The sequence below is a fragment of the Macaca mulatta genome, chromosome 7 (assembly GCF_049350105.2).
Source record: "Macaca mulatta isolate MMU2019108-1 chromosome 7, T2T-MMU8v2.0, whole genome shotgun sequence".
NCBI classification, from domain to species: domain Eukaryota; kingdom Metazoa; phylum Chordata; class Mammalia; order Primates; family Cercopithecidae; genus Macaca; species Macaca mulatta.
The window spans coordinates 147,601,478-147,625,080 of NC_133412.1; the positions used below are offsets into that span (position 1 = coordinate 147,601,478).

Here is a 23,603-nt window from a genome sequence, read left to right on the forward strand (position 1 = left end):
GTGCACAAAGGTTTGCGTGGTGCGTGGCTGTGCCTATGTGTATGTGTATGCATGTGTGTGGGTACATGTATATGCAAGTGTGTGCATATATGTGGAACATGTGCATGTGCGTGTGAACGTGCATGCTCTGTGCCAGGGTTTGGCTTCTCCCAGAAGCCAATCCTGAGACAAGGGTTCAACTGTAGGCGGTTTATTGGGAGATGATCCCAGGAAGCACAGCTGGGGAGTAGGGAAGGAGGCAGGGAGAGGCAGTCAGCCAGTGAAGGGCATGTGTCAAGCAGAATGCTGCTGCAGGCGACTGAGCTCAGTCCCACCGGGGAGCCCAGGGAACCTGTGTAGAACACGACCGAAGCAGCCTTCGGAGTGAAGAGGTGAATGCAGAGGGGATCTAGGTGGGCACCAGCGCGTCTGCTGCTGGGTGGGTGGGTGTGGTGAACGTGGTGATATGCCACTTAGGGCCCCTTCAGGAAGGATTGACAGCTTTCCAGCTGTTGCAGGTCCTGGCAGCAAACAGTCTTCAGGGCAAATCTTTTCGGGTTGTCACAGCTGAAGACCATTGCCTTGCCTGAGGTCACACCCTCTTTCTGGGTGGCCCACATCTAATGACTGGTCAAGAGGGAGTAGAAAGACCTGGCTCTTCACCCCAATTTGGGTCAACTCTGGCTCCTCTGTGGGTTGGCCCAGCCTGTCATTCAGGACTGCATTGCAGCCTGACCTCTCCGTCTGCCCAGATCTGCCTCCTTCTCCACGCTTCTACAAATGTTATCCCAACAACAGCCCCTCATATCCACCCCACAGGCTAATCTCTGTTTCTGGGGTTTGCAATCCATGCAGCATGTGTGTGTGCATACATGCATAGCTGTGTCTTACAAGTAGGTGCACACACGGATATGGGATGTGCATAACCTGCCACCCCAGGGCCCTCCATCCAAGTGACCTAGAGGCCAGGCCAGTCCCTGTGCTGGCCCAGGCAGGCTCCTGAGGGCTCAGGTCTGAGAGGATATTGGAGATTTGGTGCTGAGCTGGGGCCTGAGGCAGGCAGAGATGCCTTCCCCTCCACATTGCCCAGGAGCAGCTCCTGGGATAGAAGAGATGGTGAACCCGAGAGCAGGAGGCAGGGGCATGGACTCCTTGGCCCCCTCACACCCTGTATCCAACCTTGGTAGCCCTAGGCAGCTCCGTGGAGCCTCGGTCACCCTGGCTCACATCCCTTCCTTCCTGTCCTCCAAGGCTCTTGAGCCTAGAAGGGCTTTTATTTCAGGCATGGATCTTGCTTTGGCTTGCCTAGAGCAAGCTAAATGCAGGCCATCACCCTACAGCCAGACTACTCCAAGCAGATAAGTCCTGAGATGGTGCAGACATTCTGGCCACAGCTCCTCCTAAGGCCCATACATCATGGGCTTGTCCTCTCCGGAGGCTGCCAGGGGTCAGAGCAGCAGACATAGCAATAGAATGGGATTCAGGCAAAGGCGGGGTAGGTGGCACAGCAAGAGACCTAGAGGGCACCAGGTGTTACAGAAACGTTTATTACAAGGATAAATCAGTACAATAATGGGATCTTAAAACTGCTGTGATGCAGGAGTGGAGGGCTGGGCAGTGCCCAAGGCAGGGGAGGACAGTGGGACAAGGGATGCTCAGTGGGGGAGCCACAGCCCTGGGTTCTATATGGGGCATGGGAATGACCAGGTTCCCACATCATGCACAGCAGGGGCCTGTAGCTTGAGTCCAGACAGGCCTGCTCACATTAGTGCTCCCCCCTTGCCTACCTGGATGTCTCTAAAATTCTGGATGTGCCCTAGTGGCTGAGGGTGTTGAGAGCGGCCCTGAGCAGAGGTATCAGTGAAGATGCCCCAGGGGTAACCAGGTACCCACCACTGACCCCCTAGCATTCAGAGATGGGAAAACATCATTGGTCTTTGAGAGACAGGCCTGATGTTCCTCCTTGAGTTGGTGGAACCCTTAGGAATGGCTGTAGTTTGACTCCAGCCCGGATGTTCCAGGCAGAATCCAAACAGCCTGGAAGCTTCCCATGGAAGGCTCCTGCTACACCCCAGCCTACAAATACAAAGAATTATGTGACCAAATCCCTTAGATGAATTCTATTCATCCTAGGCCTTGCTCAAGGGACACCTCCTCCAGGAAGCCTTCCTAAGCACTGCTGACTACTCAGCAGGCCATTCCTTCCATGAGTCCCTTCCCTCATCTATACTACTCCCTAGGGTCTCTCCTTGTTGCATTTTCTGCAGGGCTGGACCTAGGGCCCTGCACTCAGTGGCTGGTGAGCTGAGGGCACTCTCTGGGTCTAGTCTATTTGTGATGGCACCAGCTCATGGACTCCCAGGCAAAGCCCAGAAAAGGATGATGGGGGCAGGGAGTGGGGGGAGAGTAGGAAGACTCATGTAGTCCAGCAATATTTCAGGACTCTCTGTCATTGCAACTGCCTTTTGCACCCACATAAAGAAGCTCCAAGAACCTGCCCTTGGTTCAGAGTTTACATACCGAGGTTCCTCTTCCCTATCTAGAATCTACAGTGCCTCACAAGCCCGTGGGGAGATAAGCACCCCGTAGAATCAGAGACAGCAAGAGGCCGCCTTGTCTCCACATATTTCCTTCTTGGCCTGCTGAGGTCTGGGCATGATGGGGCCAGAGTGGAGTTGGGGGAAGCTCAGGCTGTCCCCAGGTGAAGATCCCTGTGGGCTGAAAGGATTGGGACAGGTCCCCTTGTGCCCTGGGCACCCCCTTTCCTCCCTGTAACCTCCTGCTCTTTCTCTGTGGGGAGGTTGGCAGGGTAGGTGGTGGGCTGGCTGTAGGGCAGGAGATCTTCTAGGGAATGGGCAGAATGGACTGAGCTAGGCCCCGCTGGGATGGCCTGGTGGGCAGCCCTGCCTTCTGCTTCCCGTCTGTAGCCTGGGTTAGAGAGTGGGGCCCCGGGCCCTGCTCTGGGGCTGGGAGCAGCGGGCAAGCAGAAGTGAAGGCTGAGCTCTGCAGGCTGCGGAATGGGGGTCTCCCCCTCAGCAAGCCACTCTCCCGGGATCATCTTCAGGGGCTGGGCCTTTCCATAGCGTCTGCAACCCCAAACCCCACTGCTTCCTCAGGTGGGCAGGGGAGTCAGGATGCAGGCCCTACTGGCTACTAGCCATGGCCGTTCTGGGACATGTAAGCTGCCAGAGCCACCACCACGGCCACGTAGAGACCGGCCCCCACGGCGATGGCGAGTGTGGCTAGGAAGAGGGCCCGGCGGGAGGTGGTGCTGGCCAGGCGGAAGTCCCCTTTGGAGATGGCCTTGCTGGTCTAGGGAGAGAGACATGCTGATGAACAGGAGTGTCCCCACACCCAGCAAAACAGCCCAGCCTGCCAGGCCCCTGACCCCATCCTGTAGACGCGATGCCAAGCCCTCAAGTAGAGGGATGGGCCAGGGAAGAGCCCCTGGGCCCCAGGTGCTCTCACCCCCTGGGAGAAGTAGAAGGCAGCAATGCCCAGTGGCCAGAAGCAGCAGAGCATGGAGAAGAGAGTAAGGCCCAGGTGGTCCCTGGGAGGCAGCGTGAGGAAGTTGTCTTCACTTTCGCTCTCCGTTGAAGTGGCATCGCTCTGCAAAACAGTGGGGTTTAGTGACCAGGCCCAGGATCAGCCCCGCCCCAGCAGGCTGGAAGAGGTTTTTAAAAAGGCAATGCCCAGTGGCCAGTGACATGGAGCAACAGGCAGTCTCTTCTGCCGCAGGTGGGGGTGTAGGCTGGCCTTGGCACTTTCTACCAAAGCCTTAACAATGGCACAATGATTCCACTTTTAGGAATTTATCACGAGGAAAGAAGGCAAATACCTACATGAGGGTTGTTCATCATAGGATAGCAATTGTGAAAGAAGAGAAACACTCTCAATGGGCTGGTCACAGCGGCTCACACCTGTAATCATAGCACTTTGGGAGGCTGAGGTGGGTGGATCACCTGAGGTCAGGAGTTTGAGGCCAGCCTGGCCAACATGATGAAACTCCCTCTCTACTAAAAATACAAAAATAGCTGGGTGTGGTGGCAGGTGCCTATAATCCCAGCTACTTGGGAGGCTGAGGCAGGAGAATCGCCTGAACCTGGGAGGCAGAGGTTGCAGTGAGCTGAGATCGTGCCATTGCACTCCAGCCTGTGTAACAGAGTGAGACTCTGTCTCAAAAAAAAAAAAAAAAAAAAAAAAAGAAACAATCTCAATGACCAGTGACCAGGAGACTGTGTTAATAAATGATGGAAGAACTTGCAATGGAAGACCATGTAACCATTAACAATCACCTCTCAGGAATACATTAAATTACTTGGAGCAATACTCAAATATGTTGCTTAGAGAAATACAATCAGGCTGGGCGCGGTGGCTCAAGCCTGTAATCCCAGCACTTTGGGAGGCCGAGACGGGCGAATCACGAGGTCAGGAGATCGAGACCATCCTGGCTAACACGGTGAAACCCCGTCTCTACTAAAAAATACAAAAAACTAGCCGGGCGAAGTGGCAGGCGCCTGTAGTCCCAGCTACTCAGGAGGCTGAGGCAGGAGAATGGCTAAACCCGGGAGGCGGAGCTTGCAGTGAGCTGAGATCCGGCCACTGTACTCCAGCCTGGGCGACAGAGCGAGACTCCGTCTCAAAAAAAAAAAAAAAAAAAAAAAAAAAAAAAGAGAAATACAATCAGATTATAAAACTATGTACAGCAAGATCTCTTCTGGGGAGTGGGCTGGGGTAAAATGTGAATAAGAGACTTACACAATCATTCACCAAAATGTTATCTTTGAGTGCGCTGAGTTTAAATTATTTATATAATTAAGAAAACAAGAACAAGTGCTACTGAACAATGAAATAGGCACTCCAAACTCGTGTTTCTCAAAGCATGGGCTGTACCTGTGTCCCAAGTCCTTTTCTTTGGTAGTATACAGATTCCTGGGCCCAAGTCTAGGCCTATTAGATCTCAATATCTGGTGATGAGGCTCTGAGAACTTGCATTTTATTTATTTACTTATTTATTTATTTACATTTTTTTGAGTCAGGGTCTTGCTCTATCACCCAAGCTGGAGTGCAGTGGCGCAATCACAGCTCACTGCAGCCTCAACCTCTTGGGCTCAAGCAATCCTCCCTCTTCAGCCTCCTGAGTAACTGGGACCACAGGCATACGCCACCATGCCAGGCTAATTTTTAACTTTTTTGTAGAGTCAGGGTCTCCTTGTGTTGCTCAGGTTGGAATCTGCATTTAAACCTCATTCACTCACCTCCTCTTCCTCCTGGTCGTCCTCCTGGTCCCGAAGCTCCTCTTGTACCCCGTAGGACACAGTCTGGATGGTGACATTCTCTGCAGCTTGACCAGGTCCTGTGGGCTGCTCTGGGGGCCCCTCCTGGGGCTCCCTGTCCTCTGTGAAGCTGGTCTCACAGCTGCCTGCCCTGGGCTCCTTGACCTTGTCTCTCCCCAGGAGGCAGCTGGGCCGGTACCAGGCCTCTACGGCCAGCTGCAGGGACCCTGGGTCCAGGAGCTGGTGAGCTCCAGCAGGCCCAGCGCCGCCTAGGAGGTAGGAGTAGAGCTTTTCCTGGTAGGACCAGCTGGGTGGGGCCTCAGGGTAGGGATAGGGGCCGTGGAGGTGGGAGGGGCTCCTGGGCAGCAGCGGGTTCTGTAGTTCACTCAGACTTTCCATGGTTCTGGGGGCAGCTGCTGGGGAGGGGAGCCTGGGCCAGCCGAGCAGTCCTCAGAGCCTGTCAGAAGAGCAAGACAGACAAGCACTGAGGCCAGGGTACTGGAGGCAGGACCCAAAGTGGTGAAGAGCATGGGTTCTGCAGTCTGACTCAGCTCAAACCCTGCCTTTGTCCTTTGCAAGATGCGGGACCTGGAACTGGCTACTTCACTTCTCAGGGCCTCCGTTTCTTTGTCTGTGGATTGGGGCTGGCAGTAGTGCTTACCCCACAGAGTTGGCTTAGTCATTTGTCCATTCAACACATATTTATTGAGCATCAGCTATATGCCAGGCACTGTACCGGATGCTTGGGGTACCACGGTGAGAAAGATGAGAAGTAGGGAGAGGGAGCAGATGCATGCTTTGTCTTCACAAAACTTCCAGTCTGATGGAGAAGACAAGTGTAAAATCATATCTCTGCCCCGAAGAAGTACAGCAGGTGCATGTAAGCACACACAATGGACGGAGCTGACACAGAGACCCAGGGAAGGCCGTAAAGCTGAGATCTGAAGGAAGAGTGTGTGCGGGTCAACGAGGTGAAGAGGATGGGGAACACGTTTCATGCAGAAGGAAGAATGTGTGGAAAGTCCCCATGGCTGGATACAGGAGAAGGCAGGTGTGCAGGGCACAGATGGAGGTGTGAGATGGGGTGTGGGAGCCAGACTGTGCAGCCCTGCTGGCGTCTAAGAGTAGGTGCTAGGGTGGGATCTGGGTCCTGAAGCCTTCCCCATGGCTGTGTGTAGGGAGTGGACTGGAGAGGGCTGGACTGACTGACCCCATTAAGGGGCCTTTGCTATGGCTGCAGGCAAGTGAAGATAACTAGGGTTCAGTGGTGGTACAGATGGAGGAAAGGGAACTGATCCTGGGAGATACTGACAGGACTCAGTGGCAGGTGGGATTTGGGGTTGAGAGAGAATTCATTCTAGGGTCGAATGGGAGTGCGCTGAGCCCAGAGCTTGGCACATGGTGTGTGCTCACAGCTGTCAGCTCTTACTGAGTGAGGATGCTTGCCCCTAGCAATGGTCTTAGAGGGATACACCTTAGTAACTTCCTCCCTAAGGCAAATTGAGACTTTCAGAGGTTCCTGCAGGATCTAAGGTGGGGCATCCTGGGTGCCGAGGTCTGGACCTGCATATCCCAGCTGGAAGTATGGAGACACCCAGGGCTTCCCTTCCTCCTTCAGCTGCTCTGAGTACCTACTGAGCACCTGGGAAGCCACAATCCCCCCACACACATTGGGCTGTGGCAGGTGCAAGTGGGGTATGCAGAGAGGGGAGGGGCAGTCTAGGGGCTCCGGGGACCTCCTGCTGTCCCCCTCCTTGGCCCATCGCAAAGCTGGAGGGTGATGGGGCTGTGTCCTGCCCTGGATTTCTAATCTGAAGATCGGGGATTCAGTCCTGGCCTTGAGGCCTTGGGCAGATCTTTGTGCCCTCTGTTTTCTTATCTGTAAGGTGTGGAAGGTAATAGGGATTACCATCCATACATCCCCACAAAGTTGTTTTGTGGAGCCAAAGAGATGGCTGGGATGAGAATATGTGGTAGATTTTGAGAGAGGGGATTGCTGCCGCCCTGACTTCTGGGCTTCAGACCTTGGCGTCACCCACCTGGGGCCATGTCTGGCCTTCTAGCAGGTCTCTGCTAAGGGTGAAGGGCAAAGTGCAGGGAGACCCTGCTGCTCCCAGGGCTGCGATTATCTAGTCTCCTTTCCAGTCCCAGCCCCCATGAGAATCCACAGCCAAATCCTGGAAAAGAGCAGTTTCTGCTTCTGCCCCAAGAGAAATGCCTGGATGCTAGGAAGCTGGCTCCTGAGAAACCCGAAGACAGAGCGTGGCTCCAGGAACAATGCCCAGGTATTGGGACAGAGCAAGGGAGGAGTGGGGCCAGGCAGGCCTGGACGAAGACACTGAGGGTGTGTCCATGAGGGGTCAGGATCCTCTGGCTGACTTCCTAGGAAGTGGGGTGGGGGTTGTTGGCCGTATGAGGGCAAAGGGGCAAGAAGACACTGCCCATGGCTCTCAGCTGTGAACCCAAGGGCGGCTGCCTCTAAGCTGGGCTCCAAGAACATCTACCAAACAATCACGGGGGGACTCAGAGAAGGGGATGTGGCCCAAGCACCAGCTCCTCCACCAGGGAGGGCATAGATGGTCTGGAGACGCTGGGCTGCCATGGGCCTCAGGGCCCTGCTGGTACATTAACAAGAGGTGAGTTCCATATAGGGTGTCACGCAGCTGTGCCAGATGCCTCTCCACAGGCAGAGATGGGGCACACAGGCTTGGGCAGGTCATGCAGGCCTGCATCATAGCTCTTCAGTGCTCACAAACGCAGGGCCTCCTCCTTCCTCTCTGGGGGTCAAAAATACAGGGAACCCCTTGGATTATAGTGATGTGGAGGGCATGTTCCAGCAGGTGGGGAGCACGGAGTGCCCAAAGCAGAGGCCTTGCTGGGCTGGGCTCCTCTGGGCAGATTTCCAGGAGGACTGGTCTCTTCTGCCCTCCAAGGGCAGCTTTGGAGCCCCTGCCATGGTCTCCCTTCTCCCAGCAGTTGTGACCACAGGTGTGGGGTTGAGGGCATGTGAGCACTGTAAGCCGTATGGAGTTGGGAGTCAGGTACACTGGGATTCCATGCCTGGTTCACCCCTTATTAGTTTTTTGATGTGGCCCCTCAGTTTCCCCAATGAGTGATTGCATGAAATGGCCACTGATATCAATCAACTGTAGCACTAACATTCCATGATCCTGTGCCCCTAAGGAGCCCCACAGAAGTTAAGTCTTCTTGTCCTCTGCCCCCTTTTGAGGGTCGGTGGTAGGCGAACACATGCAGAGCCTAGTGAGGGGCACAGTCATCCCCTTCCCTACCAGAGCCCCTTGATCAGGTTGAGGAAGGCAAAGGAAAGCAAGGCATCAGTTTTCCAGAATGGCAACAGAGCCATGGATTCATCTCCAGCTTCCTGACTGCCCCTGTACTGCCCCAGTCACAGCCCTGCCCCTCCACTCCTGCCCATCTTGCCCACCCTCTGGGAATGGAAGACATGGCCCCCAAAGGTCCTCAGCCTCTCCCCCAGCTGGCCATAATGTATGTCCCTTCAACCTGCAGCCTCGAGTCAGGTACACTGTGCTGTCACCATCCATGGGGGCTGAGGTATGCAGGGGCCTTGGGGTGGGAGTGGGCAGCCCCAGGGCCCACAGAGCAGATTATTGCATTTGACTCACCCTGTCCTACACTCTGCCGCACCAGGAGGACTGCCCTCCTGTCTGATCTCTCCAGGAGGGACGGAAAGATTCCTGAAGACCATAGGGGAATTTGAAGATTGCTTGTTCAAAGCAGGCAGGGGCAGCTGAATCCCAGTTCATCCCCTTATTCCCCCATCACTGCTCCTGTCAGACTTTCTTGGTCAAAGTACACCCAGCTGAGCCTCTGCAATCCCAGCCACACTTAGCCTTTCCCGGCTTTCCTTCTCCCTTGCACTCTGATGGTGCCTTTAAGCAGGGCTCAGCACAAAGACATATGGTCCTGGCTTTACACAATATGAAAAACTGGAAGCCACCTAAATGTCCAGCAATTGGGAACAAGTTAAATAAATTACTGTGCACAATACGGTGGTACGAGGCCTTCAAACAGGTTTACAGGGAGTAATGACATGAGAAAATACTCATTGCAGATTCAGTGAGAAAGAAGAAAAGAAAATGGTAAGTGCATGTAATCTCAACTCCACCAAAATGTCAAGAGTGATTATCTCCAGAGGTGGGAGCACAGGTGCTTTTCATTTTCTTTTTCACACTCTGGTTTTTCCGTTTTCCATATTTATTATTATTATTATTATTTTTTACAATGAACATGCACTACTTTTAAACCAGAAAAAAATTAAGTGCATAGATTTCTTCTGAGCCAAATTATCTAAAATCAGTTTAAAACCTCCTTAGGCTGAGGGGTTCTTTCTAGGTTTGGCAGCTGAGCACAGCATTAAAGCCTGCCCCTACATACACACACGCACACACACAGACACACACACTCACACCCACACACACCTCTGCTTCCATGAAGCAATCCGAGTTAGCAGCAGCTGCATCTGCTCACAGTCCAGCCAAGGGTCATGGTTCTCTATACAGCTCATACTCACCCCATATCTTACTAGGGCCACATGGGGAGTTCGCGGACCTGATCCTGGAGACCCAGCACAGAGTCCTGACCAGAAGGAGAGGGTGGCAGGTCCCCAGACACAGTCTTCCTGCTCTAGGCTTGGCCTGGCATTTCAGCTCCTTGGGTCTGCCTGTCCCTGTTCACTGGAGTAAGGGACCAGCATTCAGAGCAGAACAATTATCATCACCACCATTGTGGCTTTGTCTTCCCTGGACAGTGTGTGCCTTCCAGATCCTGTGTGGTGACCTGAGGACCTGTGGGTGAGTGTGCCCACGCGCGCGCGTGTTTATGCATGAGTGCGTGTGTGTGTGTACACATGCGTGTGTGTACTCTGCTTCAGAGGAAAGATATGAGAGGATCTGGAATTCTGAAGCTAATATTACTCCAAATCGTGCAGCTAGGGCTGTGGGTCTGCGTCCCACAATGGGAGAGGGAGAGAAGGTGGTTCTGAGGCCACAGCACCCAGGTTGTCTTTTTCTGAGCTGAGAACTTAGCTGGGCCCGAGGTTTCCCACTCCCTGATTTAGGGATGGAGAGCACACTGCCACCTTCTAGACCAGGGGCAGGAAACCATTCAGGAATCCGCTGGAGTCCAATTACAGCCTCCTGCTGAGTCCAATTGCACTGGAGTTCAATCATACAGTGTGACATTGGTTTGCTTATCTGTCAAAAGTATGAGAGATTTAGGAGGAGTTGATTTTTAACACTGCAGCTCAATAGGACTCTAGGATTTTATTGGGAGAAGAAGAATAACTTACACTTACTGAGTTTTTGACCATGTGCCGGGAACTGTTCTAAACGCTCACTTTGACTCTAGATTCCCAGTGGGAGAATAACAACAGGATAGAGGGCTTCCTTTTTCAGCCGGGTCAGACTAAGTCATGTCACGCCAAACCGCCGATAACAGCTAGAAAAGTGGTGTGTGGTGGGTGGGAAATATGAAGGCTTCAAGGGATCAAGAACTGGAGGGTCAGAATGCCAAGATCCCAGAGGAAAGAGAAACACAGAGGCGAGCCTGACACTTGGCACTGCATTTTCCTTTGAGGTCTTTCCTGATTCCTAAGGGGCAGCTTAGAGGCTGCTTTTCCAGAAGCCTCAGGGCTGGGGGTGAAAAATTGGAGGTCAGGGCCTGTTAAGGAGGAGGACCCTCAGTAAACACCCTGGTTTTCAATTGGGACCACTTTAGGGCTACATGCTGGAAGTAGGAGCAACCCAGAAACAAACCAGCCCTCACAGCACTGAAACCAGGCTTTGAATCAGCTCCACCCCTTGTAGGATGAAGGCGATATGCACACAGCCCAGCTGCCTGCCAGAAGCGAAAGTTGTCTCAGGGCAGGGGTTCTCAAACTTCAGCATGCATCAACATCACAGGGAGGATCTGTTAAACCTGGATTGCCGGATTTTACCTTTACGGTTTACGATTCTGGGGTGGAGCTTGGGAATTTGCATTTCTAACAAGTTCCCAGGTAGTGTTGATGCTGCTGGTCGAGGGACCACACTTTAAGAACCACTGCTCTGATAGTCACTGTAAAAAGAGTAAAAAAATGTATAACCGCTATGGGGAATATGAACTAATAAAAATACTTTTTTTTTTTTTTTTTTTTTGATACAGGGTCTTGCTCTGTGTCCCAGACTGGAGTGCAGTGGCCTGATTCCTGCTCACTGCAGCCTCGACTGCCTGGGCTCAAGTGATTCTCCTATCTCAACTTACCAGGTAGCTGGGACTATAGGCATGTACCACCATGCCCAGCTAATTTTTTGTATTTTTTGTAGAGACAGGGTTTTGCCATGTTTCCCAGGCTGTTCTCAAACTCCTGGGCTCAAGTGACCCTCCCACCTTGGCCTCCCAAAGTACTATCCAAAAGGAGGCAAGAAAAAATATTAAAAGGAATATAGAATAGGTGAGACAAATAGAAAGTAAATAGTTAAGATGTTAGGCCTATAACCAACTATATCAGTAATGACAATGAATGTAAATGGAATAAAATTGCCCATAAAAAGACAAAGATAGTCATATAGTGTTTTATTCCACTTATATGAAAGTCTAGGAGAGGCAAAACCACAGTGACAGAAAGCAGATGGGTAGTTGCTCAGGGCTGGGGGGAGAAGAGGGAATTGATTGGAAAGGGGCCTGAGGACTTTAAGGAATGTCAGAACTATTCTCTCTCTCTTTTTAAAATGTTTCTTTTTGTTTTGTTTTATAATTTTAAATTTATTGTTTCCTTTATATTTCCTTTTTCCACATGTTCTAATATTCCATCTCTTGGTCGTGGTCGTGATTATAGGACTGCATATATTTCACAAAACAAATTGAATCGTACACTTAAAATTAATGAATTTTGTCATGTGTATTATACTTCAAAGATGACTTAAAAAGGACAAAGAGGCTAGGCATGGTAGCTCACATCTGTAATCCTAGCATTTTGGGAGGCTGAGGTGGGTGGATCACTTGAGCCTAGGAGTTCAAGATAAGCCTTGACAATATAATGAAACCCCATCTCTACAAAAAATAAAAAAATCAGTCAGGTGTGGTGGTGCACACCTGTAGTCTCAGCTACTTGGGAGGCTGAGGTGGGAGGATTGCTTGAGGCCAGGAGGTCAAGGCTGCAGTGAGCCATGATTGCATCACTGCACTCCAGCCTGGGCAACAGAGCAAGACTTTGTCTCAAAAACGAAACCAACCAACCAAACAAACAAACAAACAAAAAAGATAGATTGAACTTAAAAAAATATGCTGCAACTAAGCAATGAAACTTAAATGTGAAACTCCAAAAAGGTTAAGAGTAAAAGGATGGAATAATAATGACACCCCGTGCTTACTAAGTTCTTACTGTGTTCCAAACACTGTTCTAAATGCTATATATCATCTCATTTAATCCTTACACTAGCCCTGTCAAGTCCATGTCATCATCATCTCCATTTTACAGCAAAAGACACTGAGGCATAAGGAAATTGTAGGTGCCCACAGCACACAGCTGGTGAGTGGGGAGCTGTACATGAACCTTGGAAGTCTGACGTCAGAGTCATGGTACCCAAATGCCACTATGTATCAGCTACCATTATTGGGTGCTTGTTTTGTTCTGAATGCCATGCCAAGTGCTTCAAATGGGTTATCTCATTTAATCCATCCTCTTTAATGTGTGGGGAAACTGGGGCTTAGAGAAATTAAATTGATTTTCTGAGATCACACAGCTAGAGAGTGGCAGAGCTCTATTTGACCCAAGTCTGTCTGACCAGAGTGCATGCTTTTAGCCACTAAACAGATGGAGGGATGGGAGAACAGAGGTCCTGGCAAATGAGATAAAAGGGCTGGCCTGAACAGGACCATGTTCTCCAGGATTTGCTGTAGGGCTGACGCCTTGAGGAGGGTTGCTGTGTGCACTGCCTGGTGGGCTCTGACCTGAATGGGAGGAGGCATCGTGAACACTGTTAAAGAGAGGCCAAAAGGACAGTGTGATGTGTGTGACCAGGAGTTGGCTCACACCCTGGGATGGGGTCAGCCTTTATCAGAACCCTGTAAAATGGTAACGGCTGCTATTTATTGCATCCTCCCATGAAGTGTTCCATGTGCTTTATCTCAAAACTTTACAACAACAAATGAAGCCGGTTATTATTATTCCCCATTGTTTAGATGAGGAAACCGAGGCTCTGAACTTGCCCAAGATTAAATAGTGACAGAGACTGGATTTGACCCAGGTTTGATTTAGTCCAAAGCCTGGGCTCTGACTTCCCACTCCTTTCAGGGCATAACTGTATGGAGCTATGCGATAAGTGGATATGGAGGGTTGTGATATGTGGTAGGGGTGAGAGTGGTGAGGAGTTGATCTTCAATGAGTTAAAACTAGAGTCCTAAGTGCCAGGAATGAGAAATTGGAGTGTTAAAAGAAGATTAAGAGATTTAGGGTGATTTAGCAGGGCATACTTGTATGTGGAGGATTGTGATAAGTGGTAGGGGTGAGAATGGTGAGGAGTTGGTTTTGAATGGGTTAAAACCAGAGTCCTCAGTGACAGGAATGAGAAATGGGAGCGTTAAAAAAAGATTAAGAGATTTAGGGTGATTTAGCAACCCAGGGGTGGCTGCATAGATAACCCCAAGGTCTGGATTCAAATAAATACCGAGGCTTTGTGAAGAAGTTGAGATACTGACCACTATCTCTCAGTGCAACAAGAGAGATTGCTTTTAAACTGAGAGATAAAAACCAGAACTTCCTAATCGGGCAGAAGATTAAATGTAAATGATTAAAATCCAGGGAAAAGGTGAAATCTTTAAGAACAGGCGCTAGACCATCCTCTAATCAGATCATGTATAAACTGTTCTGTAAACTGTGAAGTGTTGTGACTCTAGTGGCTGTTTGTTGATGGCTTGGCGCTGGGTTTGAAGATTTCTGGCTGGTGATAAGCGAGAGAGCCACCAAGCCAGCTTGGAGTCATTAGCTGCAGCTTGCTGCATTTGAGAATAAAGGGAGAAAGAGCCAGGGGTGGCAAGGGGGGTGAGGTTGGCAGAGTCAAAGAAAATGGGGAACAGCTTTCTTTGTTTCAGTTTGCCTTCTCAGCAAGCCTAACACAATTGATTATCCTTTCTCTCCGTCTGTCTCCAACTGTTCCTAATTCCTGATCCTTCCTAATGGCACTTAAACATATTGTAGTCTCCCTCACTTAAAAAATAAAATCATTGTGATGATTGTAAAATCTGGCTGCAAATAATTTGACACTCTTTCTAGGAAGATTTAGGGAATCTATGCCCTTCCTCCCTAATCTGAGTGGGCTTACAACTGCTTCAACCACAGAGCACAGCAAAAGTGATGCTATGTGACTTCTGAGGCCAAGCCATAAAAAGCCATCTTTCACCTTGCTCATTGGAACACTCGCTCTTGGAATCTTGAGCCATTCTGTAAGTAGTTGGATGATTCTGAGGCCACCATGCTGGACATGTGTGTATAGATGCTCCCATCGATGGAAACTGCTGAGCCCAGCCTCCTCATCATCCCCAAGATGCCAGACATTGTGAGTGAAGCCATTTTGGGTTCTTCCAACCAGTCTATCTGTCACCAAGTGACCTCTGTTAATGCCATACAGAGTGGAATGATCACATAGCTAAACCCTGCCAGCATTTCTGACCCTCCGAAGTCGTGAAATGTAATAAAATGTCTGTTGTTTTAAGCCACTAGGTTTTGGGGTAGTTAGGCAGCAACAGATTACTGGCACATAATTCCCCAGTGCCATTCCCCCTTTCAGCTCCTGTCCCCCTCTCTTCACTTCCCATCCTTGTTTGTCAGAAGTTCCACTCACATTGGGATGCTCTAGCTCTCAGCTCAAAGGTCACTTCCTTAGAGAGGCCATCCCTAATTCCTCAGTCTAGATTTCGCCTCCCTGGTTATCTGCTCTTCGCGGCTCCATGCTCCTTGCCTCAAAGTGCTTATCACAGTCTCTATTTATATATGTGTGATTCATTCATTAGTGTCTTTCTCCTTCACCAGACTGTGAGCTCCAGCGGGTGGTAACGGTCTGTCTTGCTCCTCCCTGCATCCCCTTGGGTGGCGTATACTAGGCACTCAATAGACAGTGCATCTCATGAATGGATGAGTTAATTAGTGAATGGGTGAGCTAGGTATACTGAGATTCTCTGGGAAGAAAGCACTTTCCAGGATTTGGGGTGGATGGAACACATCTGGCTGAGGCACATTTGGTTCTGCACAATAAACATTTCTTGAACAATTACTTCAGGCCAGTTATTGGGTTGCAAAAATAAACCAGAAGTGGCACCTGCTGTGAGGAAGGGTAGGAAACACAGACTAGCAAATACAAAGTTTCAACAGATGGAGTAAGTTGTGTTAGCAGCACACAGAATGCTATGGGTGCATTGATAAGGGACCCCTATCGTGAGATGGCAGCAAAGGTGATGGTGAGAGCTAGGAAGAGGCTTCTCAGAGCTGGTGACTTCTGAACTCAGTCTTGAAGGAAAAAGTAATAGGAATCATCTAGGTGAGCAAATGAGAGAAGGGCATTTCCAGCAGAAGTTATAGCACAAAGGCATTGGGTAGTGGTATGGAGGGGAAGTCAGGGTGTTTGGTAGTGATGGAATGAGGCAGGAGAGGTGGGAAGGCCTCCCATGCCATGCAGAGGAGCCTTGGGGAGCCAGTGATGGGTGTAGCAGGGAAGTTCTATAGTCATGCCTATGTTTTAGACAGAGCACTCTGATGGGCAGCAGGGGATAGAAAGGATTTAAGGTGGGTGAGAATGGAGGCTAGGAGTCCTGTTAAGAAACTACTGTAGGAATGCAGGCAGAAGGCCAGGAGCGGTGGCTCATGCCTGCAATCCCAGCACTTTGGGAGGTCAAGGCAGGTGGATCACTTGAGATTAGGAGTTTGAGACCAGCCTGGCCAACATAGTGAAACCCCATCTCTAGTAAAAATACAAAATTAACCAGGTGTGGTGGTGCGCACCTGTAATCCCAGCTACTCGCGAGGCTGAGGGAGGAGAATCGCTTGAACCCAGGAGGCGAAGGTTGCAGTGAGCCAAAATCATGCCACTGCACTCCAGCCTGTGTGACAGAGTGAGACTCCGTAAAAAAAAAAAAAAAAAAAAAAAGCAAGCAAAAGAGGATGAGGACCTGAAACTGATCTGTGGCAGAATTGAAAAAGAGGAAGAGTCAGATCTAAGGAGCACTCAGAAACCTAAATGAACAGGAATCTGTGGGTCACTAGAAGTGAGGAAGAGGAAGATGACAAAAGTGACTCCCAGGTTTCTGGCTTTGTCAACCAAATAGAAGGCCATGCAACCACTTGAGACAGAAAGCCTAGGGGGAGGCTGCCGGTTCAAGAGGGTAGCCTGAGCACAAACCACCACCTCTTTTCCTTCTTAAGTTTCTATGAAAATGATAGGATGTATATCTTTTACAAGAATAAAATCATAATAAATGTGGAAAACAAAAAAGAATTATATCAGCGGGCCAGAAATTCCTGGAGATAAAGAGCAGATGAGATTCCTTGGTGAGGAAATCAGTGTAGAGAATCTTGTAGGCCCAAACACTGGAGGTAAGAACAACTCCCGTTCAGAAGAGAGGCCAGCTGTGGAAACAAACTTAGCCAACTTCAGAGGAAATTCACATTAGCTGCCTGTTCTAGTCAATGCCGTCCTTCATTCCTAAGTATAAATGGACAACAAAAGATAATAAAAAACAACTACAGGAAAATAAAAGAGAAGGATTAAATAAACAAATACAACAAATGACCCAATAAGATCCCAAATCATTCAAGTTACAGAAAAAAACTTCGAAAAAAATTTTTTTGAATTCATATCCTCAGGCAGATGTAAGAGAACACTGCATCTATGAAAGAATAACAGGTTACTATGAAAAAGGAGCAATTCAAGAACATGAGCATTTTGGAAATTAAAAATAATCGCTGAAATTTTCAAAAATTCAATAAAAAGACTGGATAATAGAATAGGCATAGATAAAGTTAGAAGACCTTTCAATGTAAAAAAAAAAAAGTTAATAAAATTATCTAAGACATAGAGCAAAAAGACAGAAAGATGGAAAAGGTAAAAGAAAGGTAAGGGACATGCAGGAGAGCCCCAGGAGGTCCAACATCAACCTAATAGGAGTTTCAGAAAGACACAACAGAAGTAGAGGAGAAAAATAATAATTAAAGAAGCAGAAGCATCAAGTGTTTCCTGAACTCAAAAAAAAAAAAAAAAAAAAAAGAATATTTAGATTAAAAGGCCCACTAAGTACCAAGCTGGAAAAATGAGGCACACAAACACACACACAGAAGAGCAGGATGGGGAGAAGTGGAAGAGTTTTGTTTTAAAGTGTGTTAAAGAGTAGAAACTCTGCCTGGCAGCTGGATGTATGGAGTCAAAGCCCTAGGTAGTGTTCAGGGCCGGAAAGAGATTTGAGAATCATCGAAGGACCTTTGGAGAGAGAGAAGAGAAGGGCAGAAGAGAGAACAGAAAAGGAGAGGAGAAAGCTCATGGGGGAACTCAGGAAAGACAGATTATACAGGTGGAACACTTCTTGGCTCCCACGGGAGGTTTCTTAGTCACTGTCTTCCAGGGAGAATCAATTGCCCCCTTTCCACCCCCTGCCACCCTGGGCTCCTATGGGCCAGACTGGCCTCTCCTTTAAAGCATAATCCACCTGCCTGGGAGATGGGCCTGTGGCTGACAAGGGTGAAAATTGCTGACAGGATTGGGATGGTGGCTCCGCTACTCAAATTAGTCCATTTTCAGGTGGAAATCAAATCTTTTTTCTTACTGAAACAACCTGTCTCTCTGCTGAAGCAGCTCATTCCCAACCACTTAGAAGCAAACAGCACATCTAATGGCGGAAGATAACACACCTAATGGAGAGTTTCAGCATCCGGCCCCACTCCCTGCTTGGTTTGCTTGCTGGGTGATGGGGGTGGGAGCAGCTGCAGGGAGGAAGAAGACAGAATAAGAGGAGAGGTAAGAGAAATGAGGGCTTGATATAAAGGGCGGGAGTGAAGATCAGTCTTTAGTGTCCCCTGGCTTGCAGCAGAGGGGACCTTGCCCCATACAGGATGCTAGCTGAGTCCCGGAGAAGGGAAAGGGGCTGGAAAACACAGAAGGTTTAGAGAACTGGGATGTTCCTTCTCCCAGGCTGAAGGCTGTTCCTTCTGCTTCTGTCTCCCTGGTGTACTTCGGAGCTGGAAGCCCCTCTAGGATTCATAGATGAATTGGCTTTTGGACTTGAAGGTAACCAATGATGTGCAGATATCTCTGGATATTCTCTGCCTCTGCCATTTTGTGTGCATCACGCAGGGGAAGGGATCTGCATGTGTGTATTTCAATGTTTTAATCTCTCTCTTCACACATACACACACACACACACACAATTTCTTTTTTTTTTTTTTTTCCTTTCTTTCTTTTTTAAGACAGGGTCTCCCTCTGTCGCCCAGGCTGGAGTGCAATGGCACGATCTCGGCTCACTGCAGCCTGCACCTCCCAGGCTGAAGCGATTCGTGCCTCAGCCTCCCAAGTAGCTGGAATTACATGCCTGGCTACTTTTTGTATTTTTAGTAGAGATGGGGTTTTGTCATGTTGGCCAGGCTGGTCTCGAACTCCTGACCTCAAGTGATCTGCCCGCCTCGGCCTCCTAAAGTGCTGGGATTACAGACGTGAGCCACTGCTCCTGGCCACACAATTTCTTAATGACCACGTTGCATTTATTCTTCCTCTTTCTCAGCTCCCCCCAATCCCTGCCCCTAAGATCACCCAATCATGAGCAATGTGCCAGGGTTGACTCCTTTCTTCCCTTTGAGGCCTTGTAGAAGGGCCCAGAATAAAAGCCTCAGCAAGGAGGGAATAAGAGGGGAACACAGGAAGCAGCCAATGGGTAGTTTTCCCTGGTCAGGAGAGGAGCCAGATGTCATCTGCCTGGGTGACCAGAGATGCCCTGCACCCTGACAGCTCTGGGAGTGGGGTGTCCACCCAAACAGCTGCAGAAGGAAGGCTAGTGTATTGTCCTCACCCCAGTAGCAGGCCAGCTCCCCTGCAGACCAGCCTTGCAGAAAAGAAAGCACCTCGCTAGCTTGCTGTTGCTGCTGCTGCCGCCGCCACTTTGTTATGAGGGTTAGTGACTGTCCATTAACTCCAGAGAGCTGATTTTTGCCAGTGCTGCACCAACAGCTGGGAGCCAGAAAGCAATGACATGAGGAGGGGGAGACTGGTCCCCCACCCTGGCTGGGCACTCACAGTGTAATTCGGCGAGGTCACTGGCATGGCTTACTCAGCTCTACCAAAATGTCAATTAGCTAAGGTTTTTCTGAGCATTGGCTGGGTCTGCCACAGTTGAGGGAAATTATTATCAGAGAAACTCACTTTGTGTGTGTGTGTGTGTGTGTGTGTGTGTGTGTGTGTGTATATATCTCTCTCACACATATAAATTCTCTGTAGGGATGGATCTTTCCTGCCTGTCCCCTCCTCTGGTCTTCCTAGGAGGGAGATCACAGCCAGGCAGGGTCCCTGGTAGGAGATGGCCAAGGGTGGGGTCCCTGGCCCTTTGTTACTCCCAAGAGATGGTGGTGGTGGTGGTGGTGGCAGGGATGATGGGGTGGTGTTTCCTGGCCTTTGGGCTTGGAGGCAGGAGCCCCTCTCAGTTCAGTCACTCTGAGTCATACTCATGGCTTTCCCAGAGAAATAAGAAAGAGAGGGGGTTCTTAAAACATCAGAAATATAAATGGCTTTTTCTGGTTCCTATTGCTCTCTTTTACTCCATTCATAAAATCCAGTTCATTACTAAAAGGTCATTAACTTAGTTGTCAAACCAGGTTGATAAAGCTGGCATCCTGTATTCAAGCAGAACTGAGGGGTTTATGGGCCTCAAGAAAGCCCTACAGAATATCAGGGCTTGAAATCTTAACTCATCTAGCCCAACTCTCTTCTTTTACAGATGAGAAAAATGAACCCCCAGAGGGGAATGGACCTGCCTGAGACAGTGGCAGATCTGTGACCAGAACACAGGGCTTCTGACTCCCAGTTAAATGCTTTTATTTTGATACATTTTAACTTCTCATTCCCTCATTTTACACCCGATTACCGAGTCCTTACTATCTTCCAGGTGCTGTTGGGGAGGGGGTCATGAAGGGAGGCAAAGAGATGAAAACAATGCAATTCCTGCCTTCAGGGAGCTGTTTCCTTAGATCTGTGGTTCTTAGGGAGAAAAAATAAAAACCTATGAGTCAGACTCTCACCTTATATTATCTCCTATAGGTGATGATGGAAGAGGAGAAGAAGAGAGGACACACTTTTTTCTCCTTAAGATTTATAAGTTTGGCTTCACTGATTCTGAGACCCCAGGGTGGCCAAGGACAAAGGGAGAGACATGGCCACGCTGGGAGAAGAGGGAGTAGGGGTGATAATAATCAGGTCACTGCCAGCAGGCCTGGTTAGGGGTTAGGAACAGTGACAGCAGCTCACACTGGTATGGAGATGTACAGGTGGCAAGCCTCCAATCAGGTGCATTGTTTTTCATTGGATCCCAAGGCAGTTCCCTGAGGTGAGCAGAGCATTGACCTTATCCCCACTCTAGGGGTGAGGAGGATGAGGTTGAGAGAGCTTAGGGAACTAGCTAAAGCCAGTAAATGCCAGCACCCAGCCAGGAACTCCTACTCTAGTGCTCTTTCTACCTCTGGGAGTGGGGAAGTTGGGTTGGGTTGGAGGGTGGGGATAAAGCAGTAGAAAGAAGCGGTCAGCCACAAGGATAGGCCAAGTCTTCCTCCACGCAGTTTTATTTTGATCGCTACATTCTGCCAGTCATAGAGAACTCTGCTCTGAAGAACTAGAAGCACTTTGCAGGCCTGAATGAGCTCATTCAGCGCACTCTTGCCAGAGAGAGAGAGAACTCCAAATGGAGGCTCTGTCTAGGGTCACCAGCACATAAGAGAAAACAGGACCCAGGTTCCCTGACTCTTTGCCCTCATGCGCCAAGAGATGTGACGCAAATCCTGCCTGCTTCTGTGAGCATCAAGAGTGTCATAGGAAAAAAAAAAAAAAAAAGAGGTATCTTCCAGGACCTCGTTCCTTCCCTGAAGAAATGGGTTAATGCACATCCTAAGGGGCCTCGGCCCAAGAGCCCATCCCTTGGCCCAAGAGCCATTTCCAGGGCAGAGAAATCTCAGAGCAGGGAGTACCACAGCCACCTCCGTCACCCCTGTGAACAGGTTTGGGTGCGAGAAGAGGGGAGCTTAGTGAAGCCTGCTCAGATTTTGCTAGTGTCGCAAAACGTTGGTAGGGATTGGGGTATCAGGGAGTCTGAGGCTCTAACCAGTATTTCTTGCCGTCAGTAGGCAGGATGTCTAGGAGCTGCCTGAGGTCAGGGTCAAGGCCTCGTGTTGCGAGGTTGTGGTGTCTTGACCCCAGTTCCTGAGCCCCCTCCAGCACCCCCAGCCTGCAGGGTGAGGGGTAGGGAGGGACGAAGTGCAAGCCTTGGAGGAGCGCAAGGTGCGGCCAAGCAGGGAGTCAGAGCCCCCAGCCCCGAGAGGGCTCCTGTGCCCTCCCAAGCTCACTCCCGACTCCGCGCCTAGCTCTGCGCTCCCGCGGCGCCCCCAGACCGCCCCTTACCTGTCCCGCCGCGGACGGTCCCGCCTCCTCCGCGGGGCTCGGGGGCTCGGCATGGGCCGGTGAACGACGGCTCCCCCGCCTCGCGGTCGCGGTGGAACTCCCAGGAGGGCTCCCCTGCTCCCGGCCCCGCGTCCCTGAGCCGCCGCCGCTTCAGCACCGCGGACAGCTCCCGCCCGCCGCCCGCCGCCGCCGCCCGCCCCTCCCCGCGCGGTCCCGGGAGCCCCGCATCCTGGCCGGGCCCCGCCGCCGCCGCCGCGCAGCCCTCGGCCCGGCCCGAGGCGGCTCCGCGCCGACTTGGGAGAGCAGCGAGGAGGGTCCCCCTCCTCCCCGCCTCCCGCCGCCGCCGCCGCCTCCCTGTCGCTTCCGTGCTCCGTGCTCCCTTCCACGCTCCGGAATCAGCCCACCAGGCACTCCGGACCCGGCTCCGGGGCGGGGCGGGGCGGGAAGTCGGAGAGCCTAAAGGAGGCGGCGAAGCGAGGGGCGCGCAGCTGGAACCCGCGTACCCGCTTCCTGGAGCCGAGCCCTCTTTCCCAGCCCTTCTCTCCCCTCCTCCCGCGCACCCCAGACCGATGGGAGGCCCTTGGGCTTCTTGAAGCATTTTGGAGCTCCTGGGCTCCCAAGCCAGCCCTGAGTTTTTAACATTGATCTGCCCTAAAAAGAAAAACAAACAGAAAGCATTTACTGAGCACCTACTATATACCAGACACCAAGCCCGATAATGTATTTAATCAACATAAGCTAGTTTAATTTTCTTAACAACTCTATGAGGCAATATAGTCCCCTCCCCCTCCCCCTCCCCCTCCTCCCCCTCCAATTTTGCAGACGAGGACTCTGGGCTCACAGGGATGAAATCGCATGATTGGGACATTCAGTGCTGTGCTGGGAAGGGCACAGGTTTTAAAGCTCATAGACCTAAGTTTTGGTCCTAGGGTCCCACTTGCTGTATAACCTGGAGCAAGTTACCTAACCTCTTAAAGCCTCAGGTTTCTCATGGACAAAGTGAGGGGTCGTATGACGACAAAATGAGATGACATGTGTGACACATTGGCACTCAATAGGCCCGCAGTGAGTGAGCGTCCCCCTGACTTTTCCCAGCAAGAGCCCTGAGATCCGAATGCAGGCCTTTGGCTGCTTTGTCTCCACCCTGTGCTGTTCTTTATCCACCTCCGCCTCAGTTTCCTTTTTTTTTTTTTTTGCATGGGGATGCCCTATCTTGAGTGTTACTAGTGGATGAACCTATTCTTCGAGTGCCTTCACAAGGTCTTGAGTCTCACCAAAGTCCGAGGAGGTCAGGAGGAGAGAGTATTCTCATTTTCTGAAGGTAAGTGTAGGTTTGCAAAGTAAACCCCAGAGCAGGCTGCAGCTGGGGCTGGAAGACACAAGGAACCAGGGTCTGGCAGTGGGATTCCACTAGCATCCACAGTCTCCTAGCATCCAGCTGAGGATGCTATAGCACATGGCATGGTGGGCTCCAGGATTCCCTCACTCCCACAGAATATGGGCATCTGGCACAGTTCAACGTAGCTCCTAGAGTGCACAGTAGGAGCCAGGAGCAAGTCCACATCATGGGGCTTGGGTCTTCTTCCCTTTAAGGCAGGACAGAGAACTCCCATATCCTGGGGTCTGTCTCAGGGCTGGTATTGGTGTTTAACTTGTTGGGTGCTAAATATATTATTGTTCTTCCTGTCTCTGC

At 50.4% G+C, this 23,603-nt stretch overlaps 1 protein-coding gene across 1 annotated transcript; it reads right to left on the reverse strand.

Annotated features, from left to right (window-relative positions):
* Window positions 1–1,510: 1,510 nt before the first annotated feature.
* On the reverse strand, window positions 1,511–22,307 carry SYNDIG1L (synapse differentiation inducing 1 like). The gene is made up of 4 exons (XM_015144112.3): window positions 21,911–22,307; window positions 5,238–5,712; window positions 3,448–3,588; window positions 1,511–3,291 (listed from the first exon to the last, which is right to left on the reverse strand). Exons 2-4 carry the CDS (start codon window positions 5,652–5,654, stop codon window positions 3,133–3,135), a joined length of 717 nt encoding a protein of 238 aa, XP_014999598.2. The 5' UTR covers window positions 5,655–5,712; window positions 21,911–22,307; the 3' UTR covers window positions 1,511–3,132.
* Window positions 22,308–23,603: the final 1,296 nt, after the last annotated feature.